The sequence below is a fragment of the Triticum dicoccoides genome, chromosome 6A, assembly GCF_002162155.2.
Source record: "Triticum dicoccoides isolate Atlit2015 ecotype Zavitan chromosome 6A, WEW_v2.0, whole genome shotgun sequence".
NCBI classification, from domain to species: Eukaryota; Viridiplantae; Streptophyta; class Magnoliopsida; order Poales; family Poaceae; genus Triticum; species Triticum dicoccoides.
The window spans coordinates 616,874,957-616,888,795 of NC_041390.1; the positions used below are offsets into that span (position 1 = coordinate 616,874,957).

Sequence of the window (13,839 nt, forward strand, 5' to 3'; positions counted from 1 at the left end):
TCATTATACTTAAAGAACGGGTACCACGCACGGCCTCCCGGTCTACCATACGATTTGTTATATGAACTAACAATTATCTACTATCTAACTCCAAGCCGATTGTTTCTTAATCTAGGCCAATTGTCATTTCGACTGAGTAGAATGTATATTGTAGTAGTAAATCCTGTATTACTTATTTACAGCAGCAGTAGGCAGCTGGTGTGAACATGTGGCTGCAAGATTCAAGATAAGCTGCCTGGACAGGATGAGATAAGCTGCCAGGATAGAATATGTCAGGATAAAATTTAATGATAGGCTTGACTGTCAAGTTATGCAAGTTTTTGCACAGCTTAAGTCGGTAGTACACCCTATAAAAGGGCATGTATCCCATCGTTGTAAAATAAGACAGATCAAGCAATCCATTTGAGCTTCACAAAACTAGTACTCACCGTGTGCTCCTCTCTCTCAAGTGTGCGCGTCCGTGAGCCAGCTCCCCGAGAACTCATAGTCTAGCCCCAGAGCACTCCAGCTTCAAGTAGTACAGTATAATACAGGAGCACTTCAGCTCACACTGCTCGTGTATCCTCTGTTCGTGTGTGTACTAGTGCTTCACTGGTGTGTGTGCTACTCGGGCCAGATATTCTGTCCCCCTTAGACTAGAATTACTAGTCTGTCATTTGGGCTAACATATAGTATTATCTTAATTTTGCATGCAATGTGTCTCTTACTCCTAGTTACTATGGAGTTTTTTATAAGCACAAGCATGGAAGTAAAAAATAGTCAGAGTTATCAGGTAGGTCACTTCATTGTGTCAGGCTAAACAATGTTTGTGAAATCCGACAGAAATCATGTAGAAAAGCAACTTCAAATCACATTAGAAAATATACACAACGCTTAACTAGAAAGAAAAAAAGGCATCCTGTCGCATTGATTGAAAGTGCGTAAAGTATACTGTAATACTGTATAACCCTTAACTAAACTAGTGCCATCTGACCAGCAATAAGAAACTTATGTAGGAGAACGTGAACCCTGAACAACACCAAGATTATGCGTGGGTTAAGCACTCCGCCATCCCTCCTGTCCCCATGCTTCAGTGTGCAACACATTTGTTAACAGAAATATGAGAGAGACAGTGTGTCAGACTAAGGGATTGAAAATTGAAAAACAGGTCAGCAGCTGGCATATGGGTTCCACTAATCCACATCACAAACACCTTGTGTCCATTCACAATTAGAGCACGCACCTCTGAAGCTCTCGCTCGCTCCCGCGCCACGCCGTCCGTCGGCGTGGCGTCGCGCCTTAGCCTGCTGTGCTCGGCGTGGCGTGGCTCCTGTGCTGGCGGAAATGTGGCCCAGAAGGAAGGGGGAGGAGGAAGAAGGTGCGGCATTTTGTCCTCCTCCCGCCGGAGATGCGGCGTCTCCGCCCCCGCCGTTCTGCTCCTGTCGACCAGACCAGCTCGTTCCCCTCGCGCACCTGGACCTTTCGGCTTTCTTTGGTGATTCGGCCCAGCCCAGCCCGCGTTATGGGCCTGGCATTCATTCACGCGGTTCTCAAACAGGGGGAAGAAAACGCAGCTTTGTACTGCCTGCTTTCATCTAAACAAAAAGTATGGAGGTCAATACTGGATGGACGAGATACACTCTCTCAAGGACTTATAAGGAGAATTAGAGACGGAAATACTACACGAATCTGGGAGCACAACTGGTTACCCCGTCAACATAACATGTGTCCTATAGTGAGCAGAATACACAGTCCGCCGCAGTTCGTTGGGAAACTGCTCCTTCCCAGCGCAGAATGGAATCGTGACATGATATCAAGCGTCTTCGTGCAGACTGATGCAGTAGCTATTCTGTCTATTCCTGCTTGTACGAGACATATACAAGACTTTTGGTCCTGGGTACACGAGAAAAACGGAGTGTTCTCAGTGCGTTCTGCATACCGGATGTCGGTCACCACAAAACTGCGACGAGAAGCCTGGCTAGAAGGCAGAGCAGACCCATCCAATACCGAAGGCGAGCAGAAAGCTTGGTCAAAGTTGTGGAAGATAGATGTCCCTTCAAAGATAAAAATCTTCCTCTGGAGACTAGCCCAGCAGTCTATCCCAACTTCAGACCTTCTCCATCACCGTAATATGTCTACGGTGACGACATGCGGACTATGCGGCAGCGAGGACTCTTGGCAACATTCCCTTCTACACTGCCATGCTGCTCGGTGTGTGTGGGCACTGCAGAACCCCGACTTGGTCGAGGCAATTAACGGCATCAGGGAGCCTGATGCTAAACGCTGGGTCTTTGCGGCCATGGATACAATCCCTTCCAATGAATTCACTCAAGTTCTGGTCACTCTTTGGGCCATCTGGTATGCAAGAAGGCAAGCTTTGCACGAGAATATTTTTCAAAGTCCCCAAGCCACACATGTTTTCATCATGAAATACTTGCATGAGTTGGAGGCGTGCAAGCCAAAACAGAAAGCTGCTCCGCTACATGCAGCTCCAAACAGGTCACGCCCAGCTTGGATTCCTCCTCCGCACGGGGTGGCAAAGATTAGAGTGGACGGAGCTGTGTCAAGGGCAGCTGTTGAAGGCTCCATCAGCGCGGTCTGCAGGGACTCGCAGGGACACTACTTAGGCTCCTCAGCTATGAAGATCCCGGGGATGAATGACCCAGCGACGCTTGAAGCTTTGGCATGTCGGGAGGCGATGGCGCTGGCCCTGGATCTTGGACTCACGCATGTGGAAATAGCATGTGATAACAAGGGGGTGGTTGGAGACATCAATCAAAGAATAGGAGGAAATTATGTTGCGGTAGTAAAGGAGATAAACCCCACCTTGAATCAGTTTTATCAGTGTACTTTCATTTTCGAGGGTAGAGGGATAAATTTAGAGGCACATAGCCTTGCCAAACATGTTTTTGTGTTGGGTTTTGGACGCCATGTATGGCTACTGAACCCATCAAATTTGAGATGTATGCCTATGAACATTATTGAGCAATAAAAAAAGTATGTTTGGACGCAAAAAAAATCTAAACAAAAAGTACTGCATGCTCGATTCTCAAAAAAAAAATGCACTACATGCTCAGTCGAGACGTCTCTGGTGACTTCGTCAATCTTGAAATGATATGCCGGCTCAGTCTCTCGGAGATGCTCATAATAGGGTATGCGTGTGTGTTCATAGGGATGAGTGTATGCGAGTATATATGAGCATCTGCGTCTGTACCATGTTCTAAAAAATGTACTGTATGCTCACTCGCTTTGTTTCATGCTGCTCCATCTGTTTAAACCTACCCCTAAAAAAACTGTTTAAACTTTTTTTTTAAACAGCACATCTATTTAGAGCCTTTTTTGTTAGACCAGCCTTGACAAAACACTCCCTGTTTCTAATCTAAAATAAAAAAAAGTGTAACATGGTTGACATTTTTCTTTATTGGCGTTTTCCTTTAACACGGTTGCCACTACAGTACAACTCCCTGATGTTGGTCGTGCACATAGTAGGCATTGCCTTCATTTCTAAATGCAAGACCTTTGATCGAACTGCCAAAACATCTTATATTCAGAAACAGAGAGTTTAATACCGTGTGATGCGCTTATTTGTATGCGGACTTCATTGTCTGTAGGCTATAGCCAGATACATAACTTTAAAGTGCATGCGCGTACAGAGTTTTATGGCTAATACATGTTTAAAGATAAGCTCGCTCTCATGATCTTGAAGCAAGTAATGACTTGAAGGGCGATGGAAGCTCGCACGCCCATATATATTGTCACTTTAGGCAGCTTGTCGTTCTTCTTACCGGTTACCTCCCAGGACTCCCTTCTTCTCTGGAGCTGAGGGCTTCTTCTTCCTGCCCTTTGAGTTAGCGTCATCACCATCACAGTCAGAGCCCGAGTCACAGTCGTGGTCCGAGTGGGATCGGCCATTGTCGTCATCATCGTCGCCACCATCATCATTATCATCATCGCCACCATCATCATCGTCGTCGTCATCGTCGTCGCCATCATCATCATCATCACCACCACCACCACCACCACCACCATCATCGTCGTCGTCGTCGCCGCCATCATCATCATCATCACCACCACCACCACCACCATCATCATCGTCGTCGTCGTCGTCATGGTGGTGGTGGTGGATCTTCTTTTTGTTACTCCGGTGAGGGCTAGGCTTCTGGCCTTGCTCCTCCGCTGATGCCAAGTCCACTAGATCGCCAACAACAAGCTGAGGCTTGGCCACCGCTTTCTCCTCCTGTTTGCAGCAGTGCGCCGGCAGGGTGGACCCGCTCTTAGTCCCCGCCTGGTCCGTCTGCATGGCCGTAAGCGACTTCGTGGCGGCGGAGGCAAACAGAAAGGTGACGGCGAGCAACAAGGTGGCCAGGCAGGTGGTGGCGCGCCCCATTTGTGTGTTCGGTGAGTGTGAGCTCACGCGCGTTGGCAATATCTAACATACACCGTGATGTGCATGAATCCTTGTGGCATCGAGTGCAAGGTATATATATGTTTGTTGGCTTGGGAATGTGTAGGACATTATGGAGTTGAAAGCTAAGCTCTATAGTGCGTTGGTTTGGTTTTCATTGGAAGGGTGAGTCACACCTCGGGTGGTACATTATCTCCCTTTTTTAACATCATGCGTACATTATCTCCTCATTGTTTTTATCCTCCACGAAATATCTCCTTGTTTGTGTTGAGCTAAGATTTAGTGCGCCGAGACTAGGAAGGAACTTGTGCACTCACCCGTTGCGATTTTCCACCATGATGCTCATATAGTATAAACTGTGATTTTTTTTATAAAGGGCCTTTTTTCATTCAAATGTTATATCGAATGACACAACTGCGACGGGTGAATATGTGGCCTTTACATAACCAAATGCACATAGCCAACAAGTCATAGAAAAAGCATAAGGGATGGGGGGAGGGTTGTGCCGTGAGACATGCGCAGAGCGCCGCCGGCCGCAGGTGGTGGTGCCAAGCAGAGGGGCAGAGCAGGCAGGCGGTTGTATGGGAGGAAGGGGGTGAGGTTGAAGATGAATAGTGCCCTGATGTGTTTTTGGCCGTTGGATCAAGATCAAGTGGTCCTGGGAAAAGTGACCGACGCAAAAGACATTTTCAGCTGCTTAATCAGTACACGCTCCCTTTTTTTAAACCAGACTTGAGAAAACACCACTTGTTTCTACAAAAAAAACCTAACACAGTTGACATTTCCTTTATTGACGTATTTTTCTTCGGCCAATCAATACATTCACGGAACTCTACGGATATGTGATACACAAGTTTACAAAAGTGAAACACAAGGAGAGAACATTACATTACACCACGCTGCAGCTCACTAGCCTCAGGAGAAAATCGCACTGATTAAAAGGACTAGCGAGCACTAAAATCAACCTTCTACCAACCACATAACCGCATAGGGGAAAAAACAGTCGCATAACTGCTTTACATCCTAGCAATCTTTGAGCGCGATCAGCTGGTCGACGACGCCGGGGTCAGCGAGAGTGCTTATGTCGCCGAGCTCGTCCAGCTGCTTCGCGGCAATTTTGCGCAGGATCCTGCGCATGATCTTGCCGCTGCGGGTCTTGGGGAGCCCCGGCGCCCAGTGGATCCTGTCTGGAGCTGCAAACGCCCCGATCTGACACGCAGGAAAAAAACCCGCATGAATGACAGGCAGCAAACAGCATTGAAGGAGCTCAGTTGCCCATGTTTTAATTCTTTGCTATGTCTTCCTAGCCAGCATAAGATTGACAGTAGCTAATCTGGAGCATGTTTCATCTGGCTAACAAAGAGTGTTAACTAATTTGCCTGAACTACAGGCCTCGTTATAGTAGCTGGTGAATTGGGAACATTCGCAATCTATCAGAACTCACTTTGTTCTACACAATTTTGGCATGCTGAATAGACAAATTTTAAGCATGGGATCGCATACTTCCATGTAAAGGCGGAGTTTTATTTTCTGATAGTGTAACTCGCTTTAGAACGGAAGATGTGAAACATCCAAAAGTATCACGAAAATACCTGAGTGCGGACTTTTGCTATGAGGCTCTTTCGTAGTTCTTCACCGTAAGGAACGCCATCCACCAAAGTTACAAAAGCATATATTCCCTGACCTTTGACCTGAAGTACTTCTTTTATTAGAAATTTGAAGCAGATAATATGACAATAAGAACTGTATATGATGGGATAGAAAATATAACAGAAGTGCAGGGAAGGTTAGATTATCGGTGGGCCATACCTCATGCTCAACACCAACAACAGCGGCCTCTGCACACTGTGGATGCGAAACCAAAGCAGACTCAACCTCTGCTGTGCCAATTCGATGCCCACTGCATATTCAAATGTGCAAGATAACTCAGTTCTAGCATAACAATTTTCAACAGCCACATACTGAACTTAAACTCTAGCAAATAGCAAACAAACCAAATAAGCAGCTTACCTAACGTTGATAACATCATCTACTCTTCCAGTAAGCCAGTGGTAACCATCTTTGTCCCTGACATGAAAATATTATTTGCTGCGCTGTTAGAGAGGTAATCTATATTGCGTAAAACTGAAATACGCTTGGATCTCATGCCCTGTTGATGGAAATAACTCAACAAGTTACCTGCTGCAACCATCACCAGTAAAATAGTAGCCAGCAAATGGCTTGAAGTATGTGGTCTCATATCTGTCATGATCTCCATAGAGGGTCCGGAAAGCCCCAGGCCATGATTTTTTAATGCAAAGATATCCGCTACATTCTCCTTCAATCTCCTGTCCTTTCTCATCAACAATGACCGGCTGTAAACCGTACAAATAGTAATGAGTATTAGATAAAATGCATGGCTGTATTCTGTATTTCACAGATAGATTGCGTTTACCTGCACACCAAAGAAAGGAAATGTTGCAGAACCCGGTTTCTGAGGCCAGGCACCAGGTAAAGGAGTCATCTGCAGAGAGCATTTACAACAGTTTAAATATTAATTTCAAGATCAGTCACTTTATCGCCCCATGAAAAAGAAATTGAGAAGAAGTGTCAGCTTTTAAGAGGCACTTACCATGAAGCCACCAGTTTCAGTCTGCCACCAAGTATCTGATATGGGGCACTTTGAATCCCCAACAACATTGTAGAACCATCTAAAATGAAGTAAAACACGCATGAGAACAACCTCTTATAAGTGTCCCTGGATAGTATTACTCTTTAACACTTGATAAATTATCCATGTACCTCCATGCACTAGGATTAATTGGCTCACCAACGCTTCCCAGGACTCGGAGAGATTTTCGAGAGTAGCGTGTAACATACTGCAAAAGCATATCAGGCAATAAGTAAAAAAAAGCAACATCCACACCAAACATACATATAAAAAAGGTTTACAGAGTGGCCACTATGAATGTTTTTTATGCTATCCAAATCATATTACAGCCAGTGTGTTTTATTTCCAGTGTGTCATATTTGTAGTCTCCTGGTTGGATTCTTTCCAACCATCATTGGCAATAAATAGCTCGCTGTAGTTGTTCCGTAAAAAAATTCATGGAATCCGATAGTTAAGAGCTCAATCTTGGAGAACAAGTGTTTATCGATTAATCACTAAATCTAATAGTTTTGCACAGTAGAAACGGCTCGAGAATCTTCTGATTGTTAAGTCATATGAGCTTCTTAGCAACTTAAGTAACTACATATGTAATAAGCAGTGAGTGAACTATTGGTATGTTATGTTAGGTTGACTGGGTTGTCAGATGCAGATATATCGAAATAAAAGCAGACAAGCTCCAAAGCACACGCTTCCAACAACCAACGGACAGTTCAATTCATGTTCACTAGAACCAGCTGTCCGGCAAATGTTGAGATTTAGTAAACAGTAAAAATCAAGAGAATATTGAACTTGATGGTTGATTTGCAATCATTTAAGATTTTAATTAGATGACTTAGAATAGTGAATAGTTCTTCCCTCCATTCAAGACAACCAGATTGACAGACTTGAGCATAGTAGGGGTCTTAAACACAATGCCATCCAGCATCAATGGCTTGTTCACATTACTGGGAGCTGGCTTAAAGAACATCATGCATACCTCATCACCATCGCGCATGAGTGAACGGACGAGTGTTGGTGCGGTATAAAATATTGACACCTTGTACTTGTCCACAATGTCCCAGCACCGACCAGCATTAGGGTAGTTCGGAGTCTACATGTACATGATTCAATGGCATATTTAGGCATAGTACAACTAAAATCAAGCCCCACAAAAATTATCGAAGCAAACAAATTGAGTTTTAAGAAATACATACAACAAGTACAATTTCTTAAACATAAAAGTCTAGTGGATTGTGTTATGAATTGTCAAACAAAAGGACACATCAAACATAATGACAACCCCGAAAAATAAAACCACTGAATTTTCTTTCATTCATCAAATTTGTATTGAGCTGACATAACTTCACAATATCCTAACTAGAAAAGCTTTTAGAAATATATACCCCTTCAAAAACAAGAACTGCAGCTCCATTCAGGAGTGGGCCATATGTCACATAGCTATGTCCAGTAATCCAACCACAGTCTGCAGTGCACCTGATGCCAACAAACAACGGAAGGTATAAGGGAAAACAGCAATTTCTATTAGTAGTTCCCCAAACAAAGGACATGCTTTATATTCATACAAGTCAAAAACAAAATCTTCTGTTTACCAGTATATGTCTGTTGGCTTGTAATCAAATGCATACTTAAATGTTGTTGCAGTATACACCATATAGCCCCCAGAAGTATGCATAACACCCTTCAAATTTATTAACAGAGATTAATACTCGGGTAACTTGACAACAGGATAATCTAGTGTAGCTTAATACCTTTGGTTTTCCAGTGCTGCCACTCGTGTACAAAAGAAACAATGGATCCTCCGCATCCACCCATTCCACATCACACTTGGTAGGAAAGTTGGTCACAACATCCTGAAAGTTATGTCCAAGGAACAATGGTTAATTGATATTTGCTGTTATCTGAGGATGCAGGCCTGCCCTGAAATACAGGATGCATATTGGAATGTTGACAAGTTGCTGTTGAAGGGGAAAAAATGCACCTGCCACCAAACATCCCTTCCTGCTTGCCATTTTGTGTCTTGCCTCTTCATTACTGACTGGTTTTCGTATGTCAAACAAATACCTGCTCAGCACAACAGTAGTGACTAGTCAAAATCAGCAAACCACATATTGACAGCATTCAGTTATATATGGATCTGCCAATGATCTGTAAGTCATCATAAATACTGATCCCATTGTCCACCACTGACAATATATGGATCTGAACCTAATTTTCACAACACAACATTAAACCCCGTGATGGCAAGCGTGAGTGCTGCCACGGAAGCCCAACAACAGCTCAAATTGTCTATGCAATATAAAAGTCGATCCTAGTACATACCTACAGAGAATCCATTCTTCTCACTTTCCACCAGAGCAGCATCCACTATGTCTTTGAGAAGAATGGGCTTGGGCCCCCTTTTCACGGCATTACAAGTGAGCACAAGCTTAGGCTTGCAATCAACGATCCTTTGGGCCAGCGAATCCGCAGAGAAGCCAGCAAACACAACCTGAAGGGAAATTTGGGGTGCATCGCATCATAAACGGGAACAGGACCAACCAGGATAACAAATGGAGCTTGCAGTGCAGTGCTTACCGAATGGACAGCACCGATACGCGCACATGCAAGCATGGCAATGGGAAGCTCCAGCAGCATCGGTAAGTAGATGATCACAGCATCCCCCTTGCCGACACCAACACTTTTCAAGTAATTTGCAAGCTAGCAGAAAGCATAAAACAAAACAAATTCAGATTCAGCACCTTCCCCAAACCTCTAATACTAAGAGCATTTACATCCCTTGGTACATTTACTGTCCATTCACAAAACAACCAGATATAGGCATATGCATAATTACCTGGCAAACCTTCTCCACGAGCTCAGAATAGGTGAGCTTCCCATCCTGGCCGGGCTCATTGCCCTCCCAGTACAGTGCAATCTTGTCCCCATTCCCAGCCTCGACGTTGCGGTCGACGGCATTGTAGCATATGTTGGTTTTGCCCCCTTTGAACCACTGGACAACACCAAAGAACCAACACATGATTCGCAATCACCAGAAATGCTAAATTCAGACAACAGCCATCACCAGAAGACACCTACACTGATGTGGACGGGGCCCTTGCTGACGTCGAGGTTTTCGGAGCAGACCTCGCTGGGGTTCCACTTCTCCTTCCAGTAGAAGGCGTCGGCGATCTCTGACCAGAACCCGGCCGGGTCCTTGATGGACCTCTCGTACATCTCCTTGTACTGAAACACACACCAAGTGAGATCACAACTTTAAGGCATCACAATCATCAGACCGAAACGCAGCAAGAAAGGAAATGAAGCACTAAAATCAAGACGAATGCATCCTAGCACTGTTGCTATCTCTGTGTACGATCTGTCGGTAGAACATAAAATCAGCAATGTCCCTGTCCGACTGACTTTTAGCGAGCACCGGGCTTGTCTTGATCATGATCAGGACAAGACATTTTTGTGCTGAACTAAAGCAAGCGCCGCGGTTGATTGACAGCAAGCGAGCCATATGGAGCGAGCGATCGAGGAGCAGAGTGGGTGCGTGCGTGCGTATATATGTATGTACCTGCTGGGGGGAGGAGACGAGTGCGGTGGCGGAGAACTCGGCGCTGGGGAAGACGAGTTCGTGCTCCTCGTCGGCGAGCGACTCGCCCAGGACGACGGCGCTGATCCCGGAGATGGACCCGGCGCCGGAGGGCCGCTCGGACATGGACTCGACGTGCCGGAGCTTGTCCGGGGTCCCTCCCGCCTGCTGGCCCGCGGTAGCGGCGCCCATGGCTGGCCCAGGCGGCGGCGACGGCGGCGGGGAGGCGGAGGAGGGGGCGGGGCGGGGGCGGGTGGGAGGTGCAGTGAGATCCAGATCCGGGCGGGGGACGGGGGGCGGCAGCAGCGATGGGTGTATAAATAAACGATCTTTGAGCGAGGGCGAGAGCGATCTCTCGGTGATCTCCGAGCGCGAGCGGCGACTGGCCGCCCACCACCCTCCCTTCTCCGACTCCTCCCCCGCCTCTGCTGGCTGCTGGCTACCGGCCAAGTCGTGTGTTGACTTCCCTACTCTCCACTGCCAGCCACGGAGGGGATAGCGACCGGCGCAACCGCGACTGGTAAAATATTGGCAGGTACGGGGTGGCGACGCGCGGCTGGACGGGCCGGCGGCTTAGCTAAGCCGCCGGTCAGCGGCAGCGGCGGCACCCGCTCCACGTGAACCCGGAGCCGCGGCGGGTGGCGCGGGGCGAGATCGTGCGGGTTGGTGAGATGGGCGGCTTGCGTTGGGCTGGGTTGCAACTGCGCGCGACCACGACATGACGGCTTCAGGCGTGTTTGGAATTGATTCAGCAACTCCACAAGAAAAATCCTTTTCAGGCCGTGATGTGACTTGCCACCGAATAATTGGTCATTTCTTCCTTGATATTGTGATATTGGTTCATGAATCAATCCCCTCGCCTCGCCGCCAGTGGCGGATCCAGGAATGGAAATTTACCGGGGCAACCAACGGCGGCGAAGCTTGGGGGCGCTACGCCGTTGGTCGTCGGGGTAAGGGGACCATCCTCCTTCATCGTCGAGACTCGAAATGGAAAGTTATCTGGATGACCAACAACGACGGAGCTTGATGATGTTGCATACTGGCCGGTAGGTAAGGGGTTTACCCTGCTCTGTCGTTGGAGATCCGGGGCGGCCGGGATCATCATTGCTCTCACTTATCATGCTCCGCCTAAACCGTTGGATATGAAATTCAAAATGTGCCATTGAAAAAAAAGTGTCGTTGGTCTGAAAAACGCACGCTTTCACTTATTTAAATTTGAAAAGTTGTGGAATGATTGCACATAATAACGGCAGAGAAATGTGACATGGCCCACTTGTGAGTTGTGCAACGACCACACGACGAGCGCTCGTTGTTCCTTTGTTTAGCTGGGGCTTATTTGATTAAAATGATTTTCGTGAAAATTATAGAGGACTTTGAAAATTCTAGCTATGTTGGTCTTTTGGTTTGTAGGATCAAATATATATTTTTCGCTTGTTCTGTAGGATTAAAAAATTCCCTACGGATTCCTTTTAAATACAATTCATAAGAAATGTAGCTTCCACTCAAACGCCTTGAAAATATCACTTGGTTTTTCCATCCCAATACTAAGTTTTTGATGGAAATTTTGTTTATAATTCAGCGTTACACCTTTTTTAATACGAAAAACATTAAAAAGCAAGGTAAGTAAACAAATAAGTATGATGTTTTTTTTATATAGAGGTTTGGTTTGTTCGATGTGACGGCAACGCACGCAACAACAATAACATGGGAGCAGAAGTACCAACAACAATGCCAAGGCTGTGACCCTCTTATTAAATCGGACTAACCATACAATGTTCGGTGAGATGTAGCTACCGCTCTGTTTGTAAGCGTCTCTTTCATGTACTCAACAGCCTAATGATAAGATAATAATGTCATCAGACCATTAACGTATACAAAAAGGTTGCGAGTGTAGTCCAAGCATTGATCGGATCTACCTAACGGTCCCACAGTTTTGTTTTTTTAAAGTAAGTTTATAAACCTACCATTACTTTTTTATAAACTGTAAAAGAAGCACACTAATTTCGTACAACAATATTTTCCTTAAGAAGGACACAACTATTTATGTAACGCTGTAAAAAGGCTCAAGACAAGTCTGTCTTTAAATTAAGAAAGGCGTCAATTGGCCATGAATTATAGTGACCAACAATTTACCAAAGAGAGAAAACAGCTGATACATAATGCTTACAAATAGCATGTTCTTTGACAAAACAAACACCAAAAACAGAAATAAATCGTAACTTGCAAAGTAGATGCAATCGCCCACCACGACAACAACAACTGAAATACTGTACTTTTAGTAGTATGGCTTCACATGAGTCATTTAGCAGTGCAATTTCCTCGCCGAGGAATGACCAACGGATTGAGGACGAGGATTGGAGTTGAGACGTGGAGATAAGAAAGAAGAACATGAGGAAGTGAGTGACATTTCTTCTCGTTAATTCATCAAAAAGTTTAACAGTTGTTTGTTTGAGCTTACATTTCTTCTCGTTAATTCATCAAAAAGTTTAACAGTTGTTTGTTTGAGCTTACAAACGGACACGCACTATCTACTCCCAAACTTGAATGCTTCCTGATGTAAAAAAAATAGTAACAAAGAAATCTGATCTTTTATGGCAATGCTATTTTTGAAAGCATTTTTCATTATGAAATACTATTTTTTGCCATGACTTCCACGTATCTCATTTCATAATGAAAAATTCCAAGAACTCAGAACATTTGTCAAAGTTGACTAAAAAAGGTACTTTTTGAATTTATTTTCATTTTTTTGAATGTTCCTGTTCATCCCAAGCTCATTTGAGGTCGGGAGTTGAAGAGGACTTCGCTTACAATTGCGCTCCCACACTACTCGGAAGCTCAAATAGACTTGGCACATTATGGCCCACCGCCCAAGGCCAATGGAAGGCAACGGCATAGTTTTTTCAATGGAAATCACCCACCAGGGCTATGTCTCGCCCTTACCGATTCCTAATAGGAATCGTCTAAGGGCGGACGACTACGTGCTGGCCCATTAGCTGTTTAATTCGATGCCTTCACTTGTTCGTGTCGGGTCGCTGTTGTCGATCGGTTTAGTCCGGTTTTCCTTCTCATTTCCGATTGTTTTTTCTTTGGTTTATCTTTTTGTTCATTATGTTTCGATTTTATTTGTTGTTCCAACGGTTTTATTTGGTTTGTTTTCTTCTTTATACTTTGGTTTTCTTTCTTGGAATTTTTGGTATCTTTTATTTTTCTTTTTGTTTCTTTGTTTTTTTT

At 45.0% G+C, this 13,839-nt stretch overlaps 1 protein-coding gene across 1 annotated transcript; it reads right to left on the bottom strand.

The window, feature by feature from the left end:
- Window positions 1-5,145: 5,145 nt before the first annotated feature.
- Window positions 5,146-11,281, bottom strand: LOC119318530 (acetyl-coenzyme A synthetase, chloroplastic/glyoxysomal-like). Its single transcript, XM_037593093.1, has 18 exons — window positions 10,591-11,281; window positions 10,110-10,256; window positions 9,868-10,023; window positions 9,609-9,731; window positions 9,354-9,522; window positions 9,013-9,095; window positions 8,783-8,884; window positions 8,624-8,712; window positions 8,417-8,507; window positions 8,011-8,124; window positions 7,166-7,242; window positions 6,996-7,074; window positions 6,819-6,887; window positions 6,563-6,738; window positions 6,395-6,451; window positions 6,194-6,284; window positions 5,977-6,075; window positions 5,146-5,593 (listed from the first exon to the last, which is right to left on the bottom strand). The coding sequence occupies exons 1-18, from the start codon at window positions 10,798-10,800 to the stop codon at window positions 5,408-5,410; spliced, it is 2,118 nt and encodes a 705-aa protein (XP_037448990.1). The 5' UTR covers window positions 10,801-11,281; the 3' UTR covers window positions 5,146-5,407.
- Window positions 11,282-13,839: the final 2,558 nt, after the last annotated feature.